The sequence below is a fragment of the Rhynchophorus ferrugineus genome, unplaced genomic scaffold (assembly GCF_030347505.1).
Source record: "Rhynchophorus ferrugineus isolate W39M unplaced genomic scaffold, kcgeb_rfMv2 rfM1, whole genome shotgun sequence".
Taxonomy (NCBI): Eukaryota; Metazoa; Arthropoda; class Insecta; order Coleoptera; family Curculionidae; genus Rhynchophorus; species Rhynchophorus ferrugineus.
In genome coordinates, this window is record NW_027472580.1 from 68014912 (window position 1) to 68036338 (window position 21427).

The window sequence follows — 21427 nt, forward strand, 5'->3', positions numbered from 1 at the left end:
TTAAAAGTAAATTTTAATTATTTGAACGGTTTAAATGAAGCAATGATGCAAAATGAAGGCATAAATGAAGAAACTCATGTCACCTTCATAATAGGTATATTTAAAAAGTTAATTTTTAAATATACATTTATTAGTATTATTTTTTTAATTATACTTAATTTTAATGAAATATAATAGGGATGAAATTGTCTTTTTATTATTGTAATGGTATGTGATGAACAATAACGTTAGTTAATCCCTAAGGGGTATATATGAACAAATTTGAAGGTTTGCTAACCCTTCTGCCCGCAAAATGTAAAAATTTAATTGGTTGGTTATCTCACTAATCCCGATATACTTTCGCCGAAAAATGCCAGTTGAAATCAAAAATATTTAAAAAAATTCCTGGAATTTTAGGGCAATCAAATACCGGATCCAATCGTTAATCAAACCATTCTCGAATCCAAGAAAACGCACTCACAAAATTCCATCAAAATTTGTATAATGGTTAGTGACACACACTTGCTTAATTTAACATGAAGTTATGTTGAGCCTACTCAGCAGCCAATTTAAAGAAGTAATTTTTTGAATGCTTTGTCATTTGTCGTGTTATTTTCTCCATATTATGAGGTTTAAAGCATTTTCCCGTAAGTTTTAAAATTGTTTTTGTAAAAAACCCTGTTCTGACAATAACGAATACAACAACAAAGAATTATACAATTTTGATGGGTGATTCGGAAGTTATACACGTACATACATTTCGGTGATACATTATTTGTTATCTATATAAATAAACCATATAACCATAATACTAGACGATTATAAAATATCTAATAATTTCAGGAAAAACCCTTTTTTTATTTTGCTTTAATAAATGAAATATTTTTGTTAGTTACTTGGAGAATTTTTATTAGTTCCTCGCCCGTTTTATAAAATGTTATGTACTAATAGACAGAGATACTAAATAAAACAAAAAGGTTCTCCAGGCATTCTTTGATAAGATAAATAACTAAGAGCATGTTTTTATGGATATGGTTCAAAGAAAGGTATAGGTTTATCGTTTACAATTTATCCTCAATTCCTGTTACGTCTACGGAACTACCGAAAATCAATAAATACAAGATATTTCAGAATTTAATGGAACTATATTTTTATTTTGATGGCATATTTATCGCAAATCTGATCTTTAGGTATGTGAAATAGTAATGAAATACGTGTAGTATTTAAATTAAATTTTATTAACTAAATTTTTAATATTCTTTTAATAAATTAATATTAGAAATAATTTTTATTCGTGGCATATCTATCGCCAATAAGATTTCTAGTACAATATCTGATTAACTGAATTAATTTTATTAGGTCCATATTTAACAAATTTTGAAAAGTGAACTGTGAAAATACCCACTAACGAAATTAGCTTGTTTGACATTAAATTAATATTTTACTTTACACATCTTATAATATTAGCTATTACTAATACCATTGGAATTAATCCGTGTAGCCTTTTCTATAAAATAATACGTTACTTAACGTGAACAAAACATTATTATTATACATTATGTATCGTAATAAGTCACGTATGATCCGAAAGAGGTCGAAAAGATGTGACTCACTGTAAAAATGGTGGCGTAAAATTTTTATTTAAACCTTTCTAAATATGTTAAGGCAATTTTGAGATGCGGGTGAACATTGTCAAGCTGAAAAAAACTTGGCATGTCTCTGTGCGTTTTACTAGTATTTTCATCACGAACACCAGTTAAGGTTAGATCCGTGTAGCCTTTTCTATAAAATAATACGTTACTTAACGTGAACAAAACATTATTATTATACATTATGTATCGTAATAAGTCACGTATGATCCGAAAGAGGTCGAAAAGAAGTGAGTCACTGTAAAAATGGTGGAGTAAAATTTTTATTTAAACCTTTCTGAATATGTTAAGGTAATTTTGAGATGCGGGTGAACATTGTCAGGCTGAAAAAAACTTGGCACGTCTCTGTGCGTTTTACTAGTATTTTCATCACGAACACCAGTTAAGGTTAGATAGACAGTTGATCTATTTGTCACAAATAATAATAATTCGATACAAAAATATTTAGTTCAAACGCTAGCCGCACTGATAGCAAATATAGGCAATAGATTCACATATAATTTACTGGATTATGTTATGCCATTGGAAAAGAAAACCTACCAAAATTATTCACACTACGAGATACATTACATTCTTTGTTTTCTTTGATGGAAAATAATTCTAACCCTTTCTTAGCCAAAAATACAACAGTTGCTTGCGAATGACGTCGTTTTGACAACGTATATTGTACAGGACAACTTTTAAGGTCTCATATCATCAAAGTGTTTCGGTAACACTTAAATTTGCACCAGAAATAGTATAATAAACTCGCGTTGTGCTAATAATTCAACAGTGAAGCGAACTATTGTCAAAGAATTACAAAGGTTCCTACACCAGAACAACGATTTAATCAAAATGATCAAAATAACTTTGGATCGGATACCATCTGACTGCTAAAATATCGTTATCAAACCTGCCGCTTAGTACGTGAGGAAGTTTAGTTCATGTGGTCATCCAATTTGCCATAAAATTTGACATAATTAAAAACAAATATAGTTTACAAATTCGTTTTGAATAATTTACAAACAATTACATAACTAGAATTCGATCGCTTGGCGTTATGTTGGAAGTATATTCATGTCAAAATCAAGAGCACCTCGCTAAAATCGTGCAAGTGACACGGGAAGCATTTAAAACTGTCTCAAGATCACAAGCACACGTGAATTATTTAAACTATTGATTGATTCAAATTATAATTCATCAATGATGCATATGTTAAAATCGAAATTTTCAATGAACTGAACCCTAGAAACTTCGCTATGAATAAATAATATGTTATGCCAATAAACTGAATCAATGTTACTAGAAAACAATAAACTAGAAATTATGTATTTTCCTGCAGCGGAGCATTAAATTTTGGATAAAAAGAAATATCTAAATGTGTTTCTTTTGGCCACATACAACTTATACAAAAATAAGAAGTTCAGCTGTTTCTTTGAGACGTCCAGGCGCCAAGGACCATTATCGTTCTATTCGCAGCCCTTAATATTTTGTATATAGTAACAATTTCGGTTACGCCAGAAGGAACTTGAGCGTCAGACACTGGGACTCATTATAAAGGGGTTTTAAATATGTTACAACTCAGATTGAAATTGACTATATTTATATATAATATTCCTTCTGTCCGTGTGTATGTTGTATGTTGGACTGATTTCGATGATATTTGTGTGTGTATTTACTTGGGTTCGAGAATGGTTTATTTAGTCAATTCAAAACAATAGTAACAATTGTACCTTCGCTTTACAGTCAGAAAATATTATCTTCCTCATGTTATTCTATTTAAAAAAAGATAGAATGCTGTTAGAGAAGTTCGAATACTCAACCGAAAGAGCCTGTAAAAGTTTTCCGTCTGTCAAACGTCTGCAAAATTCTTCAAAATATTATAATTACGGGTTATAAATCGGCAAACGTTGTTTTAACGTTTTGTTTTAATAAATTGTAAATCTCCGGCGTTTTTATTGAAAATATTTTTTTGCGCATTGCAACTGCACTGAATACTAATATTCACGGTCAGTAAAATATCTTAAAAAATAAAAAACAATATAAACTTAAATTCTCCAAAAACAGGATTTGTGCGAAACAGGTGACGAATAAAAATCAGCTTGTTGTTAGCTGTATCAGAGATCTAATATACGAAATGTAAAAAACAGTAAGTATTTTTTTCAATCGAAACATAATTTAATAAAATTATTTCAGAGAAAATGGTTAGTCTGGAAAGTATCCATAAAAAGTCAAAACATATACAGCAATTTGATGAATGTAGAACATCCCTTCATACACTGTTGGGTAATATAGGTTTTAAGTGGTGTAAAGATAACCCATGAAGGGGTTTAATGGAACTTTCAGAGATTCCTTTTAAAATTATACAATTTTTAAAAACATATAACAAAATAAAGGAAGAAGTAATATATCAATTTATATATTTAAATGAGACATAAATATTCCAGAAAGGTACATTGGGTCGCTCATGGTAAGATGATAATAAATGTAGTGTAAAGTTAAAAAAAGTTTATTGAAAAAGGTAAATATTGGAGTAACTGTTGATTAGGATTTGTTAGTCATAACATTTATTAATAATTTATTGCGGATTTATAGTTCTTCATGCTGGAAATAAGAATGATTTTATTCCTGGTGCAGAATTAGTATGTTCCTCTGAGTCCGAGGGTGACTAGCATGCAGAAATGAACCATAATTTGTTTTGCAGTAGTGTGGAAATCAGCTTTTAAAAAACTTGGAGGAGCCATCAGGTTATTATTATGTACAATGCACCAATCTACCATATATATAGTACATTGGTGGGGAAAATCCCAACAAGTGCATCAACAAAGGCTGCAATTAAGGAATGCTTTAAAGTACATAAAATAACTTTTGAGGATAAATGAACTCTTTCAAATTATTACTCGGTAAATATATATGAAACGTTTTATTGCATTTTATGTAATTTATTTTTTAGAAATAAGTCTGAGGAAAGATACATGGTAGATCAGATTACTGAACGTTATGGCCACAGAGTCTTATGTCTTCCTCCATATCACTGTATATTTAATCCAACTGATTGAGTTGATATGGGGTATTGCAATAAACATTCAGGCCGAGAAGGATATTCAAACCAGAACTATCTGAATTTATGGAAAGAGGCATTGTCGAAAATAACACCTTCGGTTTGTGTGAGCTCGATCAGGCACATTGAAGGAAAAATTGACAAATGGAAGAATCTTGAGCAAGTTTTTGATAGATTGGCAATAAACTGCTTAGTTATTAACTTTATTAGTGTTTCTAAAAGTGACAGTAATTGAATAAAACTTAATAAATGTTCGTTTATGATTCCATGCTGACAATTACCAAGACATGGTGATGGAGGAGGAAGCAACTAAAGGTCATTATACAAATAATATATTTTAATGGTAGAAAATTGTATTATGGTGTGTGAAAGATTTATGAGCATGTGTTATTGTTCAGAATATACATGAACATTTGGTTAACATGTATGAGGAGAGAAATAATACTGTCAGAGCCCAACTCAAAGTCACCCTTGGCACTACTGTTTTGAATAGACTATATTTACAATTAGATCCGGTAGGCGTCTACGGTAAGGTTCGATAATTATTTAGAAATACATTTTATTTCAACTGGCGTGTATCTATCACAGTGACATTTTCATAACCGACAGAGATAACCGCCGCAATAATAGCGGTTGCTAATATACAGAATGAATTAAGTATTATATTTCCTTGATATATTATTTGTAATATAAAAACAAAACGTGATGTCTTCGACAGATCAAGCTAAACTGAATTTAATTCACCTAACGCTAATGTATTCATCCGAACTCGCAAAGATTTGCTGACATAGCCGTTTCAAAGGATATAATGTGTCTTATATTGTACAGCATATGTTAATTTGCAGTAATACGTTAAGTATAACAAAATAACATTGCAAACATATGGTAACAACATTAACAGCTTTATTCCCAAAGTATTTAGTCATATTAGTGAAATTTCGTTTGCATTCCTGTTAATTTTAACATAAAAAATTACATCTATTTACTTATTGTGGATTTATTGAAACAAAATATTACCTCATCGAGGACGAACAGAAAATAATGGTGGACGTATACATAGAGCCGAAATAAATAACTAGCGTTTGAATAGATACGGAAGAAAATTTTACGGATAATATAAATTTAAGGTATCAGATTGCTTGAATGTTGAAAGCAACACAATGAATGTCTTCGAGCTTATAGATTGAGACAACGATAGTTAAGTTACATTAGAATATGACACTGAAATAGACTATTCGTCACATCCACAATTCGTTATCGATTATATGGAAAAAAATTCAACTATTGCCATGCATTTAAGTGTAAAAGTGAATCGACCGGCTGAGCATTAGGAATAGTTTTGTCACTTCCGTTGTTAGTATGGCACCAAAACCTTTGAATATATTATTTGCTGAAGCCACATATCAATTGAAAATGTTATGGCGTTTGTTTGTTTGGAGTTTGACAAACAACAAGCTTGAGGATGGTCGTAATTTTAAATCAACAATCAATTTATAGGATTGCACGATTAAATTGGTTCATTCTGTTCAATTCCAGATGTCGATTCGATATTTTAAATATATTTATGAGCTTCGAGGATCAACAAATTAACATATTCTGTTTGTACAACTACATAGGGTGGGCGAGAAAGAAATTACGGTAATTTTTTTGTGATTTTACCAATATATAAAATTGTTGAATACAGTTTCCGAAGTTCTACTGATGCTATGATATAGTCAAAATGATTTCCGGTTAGTTACAAGTTAGAAGTCAAAAAGCATCGAATGCTCTCTTTTCACATGTAACTACTCCAATAACGAAATAGAGTTTTGAATCGACCGTGACAACTCAAAACACCGAAAAACTGCTGTATATTTGGTGGAATGATTAGCTCGAAATGATCTATTATGTGGTATTTCAACCCAACGAAATAACGTTTCAGCAAATAACAGCAAGTAATACGCAACATTTTTCTTCAGTTTATGAGTTTGAAGATTAGGGTACGATTTTAGATAGAGTTTAGGTTCATCCTAATTAAATGTCTTCCAGAAAGAGTTTGTAGGCGAAACTTATCTATGTTGAGTGCCGGAATATTAGGCTTACTTGACTCCAAAGGAGGAAAGAGATATAATGTGACCGGAACAAAGGAAAGAGTGCGGGAGTCCAAAAGTTCAATAATGTGGAGGAACGATTGATCTTCATATCGTTTGTGGGGAGAGGATAGATAATAGATCAGTAAGAATTGTCTGCAAGAATTAAGCCATGCAATGAGGTGCTTGTTGAATGAGCGCAGTGAACGATTAGCAGGTAAAATAATTGAAAGGGATCAGAGAGTTCGGAGTTGCATGCTGACCGGCATCATTGTAAGGTAAGTAAGGTAAGTAAGGTAAAAATATCCAACATTTTAAATTATATCCGTTTTCTACCTTTTGAAAGTGTAACTCAAATTATAAAAATTACAAAAATTATATATAAGTTAAAATAAGTTAATATAAGTCGAATGTTAATCGAAAAACTCTGCACTGAATACAGCTTGGTTTACAGTATTTCATTATTCTTTTTTAGAATTTTAATAACAATCTTATATAAAATAGATGTAATACTTACAGGAAATTATTGTCTCTTGGAAATGACTGCGTAAACTTTAATACTGATCGGAAACTCTTTATGTCACTTCCGTCTATCCATGGATCCAGATACTCTGCAAAAATATTGCGTTATTAATAGCAGGAAGTATAAAATATATATCATTAATTATATTAAAGAAAGGCACGTTTGAAATACGAACAACTCCAGCTTAGATCTGATACATGAGATGGAGGCGATATATAAATATGAATATATTTCATGAAGATTAGTACATAGCGCAGGAAATTTAAAAGCGCTAGAGTGTTAAGTATGGCTTGTCGGAGTGAATTCATACACATGAAAAGACATGTTAATAATACGGTGGAAGGCGATAATTTAATTAAAATGGTCTCAGTCTCGACTTATTAAGACCTGGTTAATTTCTATTTTGTTGGCTTGGTCATCGCGATGACAGAGCATAATGGTTTTCTTAATGTTAGTATGATCAGTCATTACGTAATTGTGTAAAATTTGGCATGAAAGAACCATTCCTGTCACCCCAGTAACCAATATTGGTAAGTCCTGATGTCTTATGGGATTGTTTTAAAATTGGTCATTCCGCCATTTGGTAATTTAAATTCCGAAGAGCATGATTCAGAGCTAAATTCTGGTTGGCAAAAAGAAAACTTTAAAATATAAGAATAAAATATTCTATTTTATTTACTATAAACATAACATGTTACTGTTTTCGCTTGATTATAAACGCAACTAGAGTTTTGTGCCAAAATCAAATTCAGAAAAATTCAAAGCACTAACAACTTGGGAAATTCTACATTTTCTTCTTGGCGCTTTGCTATTTTCTTCTGTGCTTTTGGTTAGAAACAACATTCAAGTGATCGGAAATTCACTATCAATGTAATTATTATCAATTCACTAGGATGTAATAATATACCGAATCTCCGGTCACCTCCCTAAGATGGTACTTCTGTCGAAATTAATTAAGCTAATTTTACTATATATCTGGAGGCCTCAGAATGTGCTACAATCTTGAAGTACACATTACATAGCACATAGTGATCGAGTTTAAAGTTTGAAGAATAGCCATACAAATAAAGTACACATCCTTATAATTGAATACTCCACAAAAAAAAATTGGATTTTTTGAATTGAAATTCTTTATTTACTACGATAAACAAAACAGAAAGCGTGAGTTAAAATCAGGGAGGTTTATTTAAGAATAAACATTTAACAGTATCATGGTACTGCTTTCTCAAAGTAACCAGATGGTCTTGTGCGATGAGTATTACCGATATTCATTCAATGATACTTTAAATCTGCATAGCCAATCAGTAATAGTTAATATTCTTGCAGTTATTACAGTATTAACGCATATATTCAATATACCTGACAATTTCTAGCATGAGCTATTTTCAATCAGCACATTTCAATATTTTCACACGAAATTCAATATGTTGTGGTCTAAATTTATCAGCATATTCAATAGAAGATTTTAAAACTACTTCAACTTTCTTAATAGTATTTATTAGATACTGATTATTCATCGATACAACAAACATCACAAAATCAAATACATACAAATATTCACAAAGGAATTTTGCCGAATATTTGCTTGTAATTTTACATATGTTTAGTAGTAGTTAGTAGTCGTTAAAAATACTAGTAGCTAGTAGTTAAAAACTTGTCAAATTAATATATTAATTATATGATTAATTTCTTTGTAGTTGAATATAATATTAAGAAATCTGAATGTACCCACTTTATGCCACACAGAATTAATAAACAAACAGTAAGATCAGGCACTGTATATATGATTATGAGCGAATAGAGTATCTAAAAATAGCAGATGACAGGATTAGCGTTCATATATTTTATATTTCCGCTACAAAGTCGCCCTTTATAGATTCTTCTATACCTTAAGCTTTTTAATCGCTTGAACTGTTAACTTGAAAGTTTATACCGATTCTTTGATAAGTAAAACGTTATTAGCAAATAATAACAACCTTTTTGCATGTTTAAAAATGTAACCTGAGAATACATTTTGAACACCTTATAGTCACTTTAATTGTCTCTTTTTTATTAAGCACCTACTGTGCGCTTCCTTTTTCAATTGTCATCCCATTCCAACTGTAGAAACAAAAACTAAGCTAAATATCATATATCAAACAGAAAACAAAGCTAGCCCAGTGCTAAAACGTAAAAGAATTCGAGAAGGACACGCACCAGATAATCCTAAAATTATGTTTATTCGGAATAGCCTTTCTCAGTCTCGCATATAAGATAATATTGCAAGTACAAATAAATCTTCACCGTTGGACAAAGGGAGATATTAAGTTATGATTAAAAGCATCTGATGTAAAGTGTCACATCGTAAGAGTGGAAATATGTGAATAACATGTGTGTTAGGAACATTTTATTAGCACCTGTTTTTACAGCCATTTGGTTTTCTAATATACTTTGTGGAGTTTTCGGATAATAAAAAGTATTTGCAGAACACCTTATTTATCTCAATAAATTTAAAAAATCTGAATGTAATAATTATTGATTCCGTATGAAAATATATTGTAATGCCGACTTAGTGAATGTGAATATGATAGTTTAATGTATAGAAATAATAAAGAACAATGGACATGTAGAACGTAAGAAAAACCTTAACCTTAGAAGTGACATAACGCACAATTACAAAAACTCTTCTTGTATAAAGTTGCTTCCACCCTATACTGGTTTCATAAAATTGTATTAATTACGCTTAGCTATAAACTGATAGCTATACAAATTATAGTATACTTCAAATGATGATGTACGTTTGGTAAGATTATATTTATGTCATATGTTTTGAATTTTCTGTTGAAATGATAAGATTGATTTGAACTCCGTTGATGCTAGTAATAGATCTATTATTGTTTTTCTATGCCAGTCAAAACCTGCTTAATTGAAGGCACTTAATAGGCGAGTTTCATCACACTAATACCACACCACTACTATATTCTTTATCATTATCATAGCTAGTGCTCAAGGTTAGTCTCTACTTCTCGACCACTAGGTTGATGTTTCTCGAGATACATATATGTTAGTTCGAAGCAACTAGCAAAGCTAAATTCTAAGATTTTGGTCCTTTAGGGGGTGAAAAATTAGGTGAGAAACCAAGCATATTTGGAACGGCATAATACTTGAGATAAGGAGCGTGCGCCAATAACCAGTCAGTATACGTTAACATTTCAGCCCCTTCAAAGACATCCGATAGTGTAAATAAACTAATAGTTGACCCGTGGGAATGACGCATTTCAGTTAATTTTTCGTTCTATATTTTTCACCGAAACGAGAGAATTATTATTGGATAAGTCTTTCCCTTCCTCGAAATTACTGCTAATCAGGTGGTGAGAAGAACAGTTAAGCCAGCTCAGTTTATCAGTACAAGGTACCTAAGGGAGAAGCAATGGGGATACAATACGATATATCTGCCAATAATTACACACAGCCTTTACTGTATCTACACAATATTCACGCACAATATTATCAATACGGTCTTCACAAATCATTCAGCTTTCGAACAGCAATCATACATTCTTCGTGAATATTTAAATAATTGGCCAAAATAACGCACAGTTGGTGCCACTTAGTGTGTGAAGGTTATTGTTATTAGTAACGATGACCTTAGTAGTAAGTAGTAGTAACGATTAGTCGTTGTACCCGTCTATTCTTTGTGGTTTAAGTTTGTAGTAAATAAAGTGTTTTAAGTTTGCCAGTTTTATCTTTTTATAATCGAGAAGAAAATACGCGTAAAATATGTGTTTTCAGCATGCCGTGGATCGTCAGAATAGTAAAGAAGCTGTTCGATATAGGACATTCTATTTTCTTGAAACAAAACTTTCTTATTGACGACAGAAACTTCGGTAAGTAATTCTGTTGTATCTTCTTACCAATAGTCCACATAGTCCACAGATCATCATCACCCTTCTTCCCTAACACTGGCGCATGGGTTTCTCCGAAAGTAATAGCTTGGCGAGCATTCCATTTGTCACCAACGTCCTGATTCCCCAATACAGGCACATCGATTTTATCGGATGCGGTTGCATTTGTTGCCTTTTTAGTATTTATGTTGGACTTTATGAGCATTTTGCCTAGCATCTCAGTTCTAATCACTGCGGCAATGTGATCACCCTCATCATTTTACAGTCAGACTTGTGACCATCCTTGGCTGAGTTCACTTCTTGGGCATGTTAACCACAAATAACTCGTTTTGTTTGTCATTTTGATCTATTATTCAAATTCACAGGTATAGTTCATTTTTAGATTATCATGTGGTCGGTAATCGTAAATCAGCTCTCATATACTGCTTTTCATATTCCCTCTTCTATATTTTTCTTCACAAATTTCGAACAGTTTAGCCTCATTTAACTCGTATTCACCAGAAAATAAGTTACTAGCTCATTTGTAATAAATTTGTATAAGTTTTCGCCATATTTATATATGGATACGTATGTAGCATTTCGTGTATTTCCCCTTTTGTCCTTTCTTATATCTACATAATAATTTCTTGGGATTTCGTGAAGTCAGTTATGAAACATTGGATGTGTGAGTAGATAACCCAGCTAATTTACTTCATTTTGTATATAGTGTGACTATGTATTAAAATCAAGTATATCAAAATGAACCAAAAAACATTATATGAATTTTAAAAGGAACTAGTAACATGTATGCAATATCAAACGTATACTTTAGATGATCGTTTAGTGGGATAGAGTCTAAAGCCTACATAGTTTACAATTCATTAAAAAACAGCAGATTGTCGGCTCACAAGATGGGGTGGAAATATCCAACAACCATTACACACTTTCGAGGCATTTAAATAAGATAAGATAACAAAGAATCTCAATACTTAACATCTACATGAGTTCATAGTGAAAACGGTAATGGGCTGATTTTGTGAATTGTTATTGAAATGAAATTAAGTTGAGGAATTTTTAAAGTGTATATTCACTTGCTATGAAAAGTGGATCACGCACAACAAAAATGGCCAAAACTGAAGTGTACTATAGTAAAGTTGCCGTTCACACAAAGCAAGGTTTGGTTGTGACCGCGAAGAAATTGTTCGAAACTGTTCAGATCATTAATCGAATCATCTACTGTCAGCAGTAGCAATTCCAGTTTAATAATTTATGGGAAAACGGGGAAAATTTACGGGTTTGACATTTGATGACAGAGCTGGACCTCGTTGGGATAAAGATTGGCTAAATTTTAATGGCTTGGCTTATGGTTTATAGCTTGGACCTTTCCTCATCTGACAACTATTTGTTACGGCCTCTGCACAACTTTCTCAGGAGAATACGGCTAGCTTCAAGAGAGGATTCTATAGTAACGAGATTATAATTTCGTCAGAATAATGGAAAACAATAACCAGTCAAAGGAGCATACATATACATTATTAACGATATGAATAAATTCTTTTTAAAAATGATTTTGCAATTTATTTGGTCGTTTTTTAAAATAATGAGTAACTCTTGATTATGGAATCAGATACAATATTAATTGAATATTAATTGCCTCCTGCTTTCATATCATAAAACAGTGGCTTGCTCTTCTGAGACAGATTGCTATGAGGCAGAACAGAGAAGTAAAAAAATAGGAAAAATCATCAGGTTAATTTTTTGAGGTATGATTTTGTAAATTACTTTGCCGTTTTTTAAAATAATGAAGGACCGGCAGTAACTCAAGGATTATGAAAACAGATACAAGCTCAATTGGATATTAATTGCCTACCGTTTTCGTATCGTTATTACAGTTAAATTCGCGCAGAACCGGGCTTTAATAAACATTCATATAATCCGCCTAAAAGACCGTTATTACCATACTGAACAGTTCTTCGTTGAAAACTTAAAACGCCTGGAACGAAATTCTTGAATATTGTTCAGTTGCGAGAGTAAACGTAAAAGATCCTTACTTTGACGGTTATCGTTGAAACGTAATAACAAAGTTCGACTCTGTATAGCTCGGAGATATTTTTTTCGCATGGCGGATTGCCTAACTAGGGGGAGAAAACATGTTTTTTTCCTTTTGACGTAGGTCGATGAACTAATAATCGTATGTGTAAAGTTGCCATTTGATATCTGGTAATCGTTGTTATATATTTAGCAGTGAATATAGAACTTGCATTTACATGTAAAAAGTTTTTCACTAATATACAAAGTAGATGTTAGTTTGTTACATTGATTTATAATTATATACAATTATATAATATTAAAAACCTTATTTTTGCAGACTCTAAAGTGCTTTAATGTTAATGCTCTGATTATTGTACAAAATATTAAAAAGACCCCGGATAACGATGCATGAGTAAATATTATCATTTCACTACTTAGGTTTTAGAATGTGTGTATATATAAAAATACTGTCGTTTTCAGGACTGCAAGGCCACTAAACCTTTTAACTGATATTTAATTATTACATTCTATTTTTTTTATTTTTTTTAGTGCCTTATTGTGAGGATATAGTTAGTAGATACCAGTGAAGCTGGTAGATATACCATTAATATCATATCTTCTTCATACTTCGATCCAAGATGGATTAATTACAGCAGAAATATCACTTGTACTCAATTGAACAGACGGACCAATCAATACCGTCCTAAACAACAAACACACAAGTCAAGGATTGCTAAAATTAATAGTATAACATAATAATCACTGCTGTTGTAAGTCTCGACGGGATCTAGTTACAGGAGAAGTACAGCAGTTCAAGTAGTTGGGATAAGTACTACAGGAAAAGAAAGTGAAATCTGCCGCAAATGTAATAAGCCCAATCGGTTAAGCTGCTGTAGCTTATCCTTCTCTAAGGTGTGTGTGGAAGTGTTTGTGTGCCTTTTTCGAAAGCTTATCTTGCCTGTATATATAAATCTCTGCTATATGCATAGAGAAATAGATATTTAACTTCATAGGAAATTTTGGCTAAATGTTTCGCCACGTCCAACATATAGATGTCGCTACCTTTAACATATTACTTGTTTTATTCACAATGCTAAGAGCCGCGACGGACTCTGATTGGTTCATTTCGTTCTATCGCTTGTTTACTTTGCACGCCGTTTTCAATGTGCCCTATATAGAGAACAGTGTGGTTAGCTTTTTATAACGTTTATACATTAAATTATTGTTTTATTTTATTACTATATACAAGTCGGTAGTTGAAATTCATTCCCGTTCTAGGAAGTGTTGTGTGCCCGGATGCATAGATAGTGAGAAAATGCATCACCGTTAAAAAAGCTTTCAGATCCTTAAGAAATGAGTAGAAAACATTAAAAATCCTAAACTGGTTGGACTAAACATGAAACAGATTTATGATCGTTACCATGTGAGACATTTTTGTGATACATTTAAACATCTTTTTAAGTACTTATGAATAATTTAGTGATAGTGAAAATAATACCATAAGCCCAGAATATGTACAAATGATGAAGGAGTCAGTCACATTTCTGTTCATAATTGTTACCATTAATTTCTAAACTCTCTATATAAACTGTAATATATTTGTAGTGCCTGTTTCCATCGTTCTAGACCCACAACCAAGATGTTAGAAGTATCAACGACATTTTAACAACTCCAGAAGGTAATGGTAAAGTTTGTATTAATTCAGCGAGTATCCCGCTTTCTGGTCATTCTTACTGTTAATTACTTGAATCTATAACTTGAATCCAGATGTTCTTAAAAGAGCAAACAAAGTTTTACGTTGTACCGTAGTGTACATCTCAGGTTATTTAGTAAACATTTTAAAAAAGAAATCAAGTGTGATTTTTAGTTACATACGATTATGAATAAATAAGTGGACCCACTAATTGAGACAGATTTTATAGTGGCAAGACTATATCTCGTGCCCCAGACTCTTATTTTATTCAACGATTTTGCCACGGCGATAATATAGCAAAATTTTTGTCAAATGTTTAGAAAAATGTAAATTTAAAACCCTTCAATTGTACATTCCATAATGATCTTTCGAATAAAATATTATAAGTACTAACAGAGAGACGGAAGAGATAATTTTGATTTGCAATACACCAAAGTTTTTTTCCAAACATTATTAATAAGCCCATCAAATTTTTTCGCAGTAAAATATTTTTCCTACAGGTGCCTATAACGTAATTTAACTTGACCAATCAAATTACTTGAATGGCCAAATGAAGTTTTTCATTTACGATGCGATAATCAATCAATACAGTTGAGAAAAAAATTCAGTGATGCAAATTTCATTGGTTTCGACATATTTATCGATTGAAACGTTAACAAATTCCTTACAGATTTCTTTGGCGAAATCGACGTTTTGTGCGGAACACACAGCGAAGAGCTTCGGATATGAAAAATAGGAGATTGACGTTGTCCACGGCCAGAGCAGCTGCGATCGATTGTCAACTGTGGCTGACTCTGGTGAAGAATATCAGAAGTCCTTTTAGATTCCCCGAGCGTCGACTATGGATAATGATGATGGGTAACCTAAGATATGTAGCAAGATTCAATAAAAAATACCACTTACGAATTATTTTAGAATAAAAATGAGATTGAAAGACACGACCTCCTCGAAATAAAAATACATATATAGATAACGGCGAAAATTGACTTAACCTGAAAACAGTACCAACTTAGTGGAAATAGTTCAAGATGAAACACAGTGCAAGACAGAACGAGGTAGGAACAGATAGCAACACTAATGGAAGAAAAAACCACTTCAGAGACCAGTTCGATCTTCTACCTTTTACATATTGATTTTTTATTAAGAAATAAATGTATTTCTGTAATAATATTTTATAACATATATAAAAAAAGTGTTCGAGAAAATCAATTTTAAGGAAAAACCCTTAAAAAAAGTAAAAATCCTCTCATAATGTAAGACTTAAATTAAATACCTAAAATATAAATACATAACTTAAGAATTATTGATATGATTTTAAATTAAACTCATAAAGCATTATAAGTTATACATAACATTTGCATTATACTTCAGATTATTTTTCGAATTTCTTCAAGTTAAAGGCATATAAATTATAGTTGAGTTCGCATAAAGTACAATAAAATAAAACTTACCTCTTCGTATAATTTTTGTGCGCCTTGTCGGATCATAAATTTCGTCGTCCACAGATATAACTACATAATCTCCTGTATCCAATAACTTGCGAACTTGCAGACATTTGATAAAATCTACTAATGCTATGTGCTCGCCCAAGAACACGTATACTGGAACAAATAGATGTTTAATTAGATTATGTGGCACTGAATCATATGTGGGCGGCGATGTGTATTTTATTTCGAATTGGGGTGTACGCTTAATTCTCAGTTTGTGTTCGGATAATTTTTGCAGCTTTTATAGTGTAGATTTAATTTCCTTGTGAATTGGGTTAATATATATATATATATATATATATATATATATATATATATATATATAATGGTGGCGATTAATGAGACAACTAGATATAGGAAGTTTGATTAAAGCTGGAATACATTTAAATGGGCCACGCTCTTCGTGCGTATTTATGCTAAACCAAATTGACAGATTTATATATTTATTATAATTTTTATTATATAGTGTATATAATATATAATAATATAATATTATTTTTTAAAGTTTTTAAATTAATTGATCAAAAAAATTATACAAAAGGTGAACATAAGATGAAAACACAGCAATACGTTGGAAGGTAACAAATCAAACTAAATGTAGAAAGGTAAATAAGTTTTACCGAAACCGCAATATATTAACTCATTTTTTTTCTTACTTTTAGAAGTAATCAGTGAGGACGATTAATTTTAAAAAAGGTGGACTAGTTCTACAGGAGAAACCACAAAATGAAGGAAAAATCGTCTGAAAGAGTACGTCATGGTTTGGAGAAGTTATTTGTAAATATTATAAAGATATAATTGCAACCCTAAAGTCTGCTGTCACTGTATTGTTAGCTCCATTTATAAAAATGTGTTAAATATAAATACTATGTGAAAATAAATTGTGTTTATTATAATATTTGTTTTAATATTTTATTTATATTGTTTGTGTTTGTATGTCATATTGAATCGTACTATTGTTTATTTTCTGCCTTTTATTATCATAAGATTTGTTATACGATATATAATTGCAATTTTAGATCCTTTGAGTCAAGAGTTATATAAACCGAACGAAATAATAGATCACAAAGGTCCAAATCTTACGTTATTAACTTATTTTACACTTTCTATTAACTATATCTTATATTTGCACTGTCTTGAAAATGTATGATATTTCGCTTAAACATCTACTTTTTATTAATCTTTTCAAATATCAGGTAATTCAGAAAGTTATAGGTATATAAACAAATATGACTATTTTTAATTCTTATCTTTACTATAATGTTTAAAAATTCTGTTTTCATATAATTTTACATTAACATCATATAATTTTATTTTAAAAATAGACGATCTAATTGTTAGATTGTTAGTCGTTTGAATGATATTGAGGGTAAAACAATTAAAAAGATATGGCGAAGATGTTTGTTTTAAGACATCTCACTCGTTGAACCATTCGATCTTAACATAAGCACTTAAATAAGCAGTCTAGCCCTAACACGGTGGTTTAGTGATGTTTGTTACTGAATGGGAAGGCGAACTTCTGTTAAAGTAAACCACAAGAAAGACGTAAGAAGAACAGATTAGTTGTGTATTTTACTGAAGAGGGAACGTATTTAATCAAAATAAGATTTCAAATAGAATTAAAATCAAAGAAATGATTAGTCAAGTAGTCAGTTGGTGATGCCAACAGAATTATCCCTCAACGATTTTTGCACCAACTGTTTTATTTATTTCCCTAGTTTATTGAAGTTCGGACGGAAATTTTAAATTCAATGTATAAGGCCACCAAAGGCCGACTAAAGTAGCTCATGAGATTAAACATGCACTTAAAATATGAGACAAAAATGTAGGCACTTCATAGCCTGAAAAACTTGGAAAATCGAGTTGAAACATTGCAATTCGCTGTCAATGCTCAATTAATTTTATTTACTAATTAATACAACGAATATTCCTTTGGTTTTTTTCTTCAAGAGAGAGGTGTTACGTCGTGCGACTGATACGCTGCTGGTAATCGTACCCTTATAGTAATATTCCCTTGAAGTATTTGTTACGGAATTATGGGAAGTGTTGTACATAATAGATCTTAAATTGAACCCGATATGTAAAGTGAAAGTGCATTTTCACTACAAAAAAAATCAGGGCTTTTAAAAATTAACAAGGAAGAATTTATTCAATATACTGAGAGACTGGTGGTGATTTTTTAACGTCCGAGTAGCCTTCTAGATATAATATGCGGTCGTTCTTCTAATAAAGAATAGTTGAATGTGAGATTGTATATGAAAATGTCATCTAAAGTGATATATTATGATTTTCCATCAAGATATAAATAAGAGTAATGTATCTACGTAGTTTGAAATCTAAAATTATTTATTAGCCGTAACCTATTAATTATAGTCACGTCATGAGAAAAAACCTTTAGACACTGGAATGATGGAATGAAGTGCTATACAAAATTACGTTGCATGTATGTTTACTACACAAGATATTACTTATTTAATTTTTATTGGCTATACTTGAATTGTATCATTTTATGATAACTGTATTTATGAATATATTTAGTAGTCGTTCCTATAAAGTTAAAAAAAATGTTTTGTATAAAGTTTGCAAAGACATCGTTGTGATAACGAATCGACTAACAAAAGAACAAAATATATTGGAATTCCACTTCCGCACTAACATCTGAAGTTTATTAAAAATAATTAAGAAGTCCTCAATCTCTCCATGCATCGACAAGAAACCATTACGAATTTTAGAAAATTAATAAACTTTGATTATTACAGCAATATTTTGAACTAATTAGATGAAAATATTGGTGAGAAAAAATAATAAGAAAAGAAAACAAAAAACATATTTCTTGTTCATCAAGGCAACGCAATTAATCATAAAGCTCAACAAAAGATTATGCGTGGAAAACAATTTTCATCGAGCAAATACAGAAGCATATTTCGGTACTTTTATGAATTTAAGAAGTTTCTTATTGATCTATTAGATTTACTTCAAACCTATTTACTTAAACATATTTATATCAAACTATAAAATCGCCATTTTGTATACAGTATCAAAACATATTCTCACACAACTCACACACTCACTCAAACATAGATAGCAGACGGAAAGTGGAAAAAATATTACTTTATTTTTAAATATACTTTATTGCTACTAGATACTCACCTCGTGTCTTTTTGTACGTCTCATCAACAATTTTGTCCATTTGCTCTATATAGCGCGGTATGTAGTCTGTATATTTCTTTGTCTCGGTGAGAACGAGACCATGCAATAAAGACAACTCCTGAAAATTAAGATAAAAATATTACTTTTTTATAGAAGAGAAATATTATCATATGTATTCAATACAGTTTTTAGAAAAATCTAAAAATAATGTATAAATATTTAACAGATTATAATTAGGCTTTATGGGGATATTATCTTTGTGTGTTATTTATATTAAATATACTTAATAAATATTTAAAAAATAATGTTCTCTTCCCTTTGTTTGAGAACTGTTAATAAGAATTTGTAGCGACCTACAAAGTACATAGAAAAGATTATCCCAGATGTTGAAAACGGGCTGGGTGCCAGCAGCGACCATACCTAGACGTCGATCTTGGATATTATCGAAGGGTACTTTGCATCTAACATACAAATCACTAACTATTGTTCAGTTCACACCTGTCACCATCGACTGCCTAACAGTCTCTTCAGTTCATTTGCCTATTCTAATTCCTATTTTTATCGAACGTCAATAAATAACGGCCATAATAATAGAAACAATGAATAACATAGAATAAAGAAATTTAGAAGTGAAAGTTACATGGAAAAATCGGGTCCCACGTTTAAGCTTTTCGGAATCCCCGTTAAGCGGCCAAATGTAAATGAAAAATGCAACAGCTATATATGTGTTTCTCTCTCGTTCGGCCTTGGTATTAAGAATTCTAACCTAACCAGTTAACGGCCACTTTTAGGTGATATGATTTGTATTGTTTATTTACATCAAGTTTTTCGGTATGTGTTTTTATATATATTTGACTATTACTTTAGATAATTCTATGTATTTTAATTTATTAGTGTAATAAAAAGGAAACCTTAAGAGGATCTCTTATGATCTCCTATGTAGGTCCAGGAAAGTTTGTAATCATTTTAAAGATGAAGTCTATAGACCAAAATGTGGAAAGCCATGGTTGAAACAAGATTCCTAACCTATAATAATTCCTACTAAGTAATTTAAATAGTACGTATTTTGTTAAATAATAATGATTTATTGCATTGAAATAATTAAGCAATATTTATTGAGATTAATTACCTTTACTACACGACAAGGAACATATGCCGCCAAATATTAAATCACATAAGTTTTTTGAAGCTGATAGATATAAAAGAGATTCTTCTACCCCAACAAGACCCAGAAGTAAGTATGTAATAAGAAACGTATGTTTATTATTAGAGAATGGTTGTTCTAACTTGAAATTTATATGTTCATTTACAGTTACCTCAGCCTATTCAATCAGTTTCGTTTCAGGTTGGATGAAAAACTAATGGCTTTATCCTTATTGAAATGCAGTGGCGGAGGATATAAACTGTTATCGAAGATATTCTGCTTGACTTCTAAAAGAAGGTTCCTTTTTGCTGCTGGAGTAGTGACCTCTAATTTTGGTCGTTAGTTCAGAGACTTGACTGTATAGACCGAACTGCAGTTGTCATATTTGATAAAATGTACCTCAATTTAGGTAGGTCGTTAATTTAGTTGATTCTAAAAAATAATAGAATAGAACCATTAATAGTTATATATATATATATATATATATATATATATATATATATATATATATATTTATTATATATATTATTATATATTATATATTATATATTATATATATTATATATTTTTTTTTAATATTAGATTAGAAATATTAGGTTTGTTTTAAATATTAGACAGAAGATAATATCAGTGGATTACGTGTTTTGGGTAGTGGAGATATCTCTGTGATTATATCAATATCTTTGTGGTCAAGGAAAATTAATGTAATTGTAATATCTCAGTAAAATATATTTAAATATATTAATTTTCTTATTTTCTCACTAAAATTAAAAGATTTTTTTTAATTTCCCGTTATAAA

The 21427-nt window shown here is 30.8% G+C and overlaps 1 protein-coding gene across 1 annotated transcript in view; it reads right to left on the reverse strand.

Moving 5' to 3' along the window:
* The window catches only part of Gyc32E (Guanylyl cyclase at 32E), a 330290-nt gene that overhangs the window by 58413 nt on the left and 250450 nt on the right, over nucleotides 1-21427 (reverse strand). Inside the window, exons 5-7 of the mRNA XM_076419392.1 lie at nucleotides 19485-19602; nucleotides 16299-16448; nucleotides 7255-7348 (exon numbers count right to left, since the gene is read on the reverse strand). Of these exons, the coding sequence (XP_076275507.1) occupies nucleotides 7255-7348; nucleotides 16299-16448; nucleotides 19485-19602 (362 nt within the window). The remainder of the gene's footprint in view (nucleotides 1-7254; nucleotides 7349-16298; nucleotides 16449-19484; nucleotides 19603-21427) is intronic.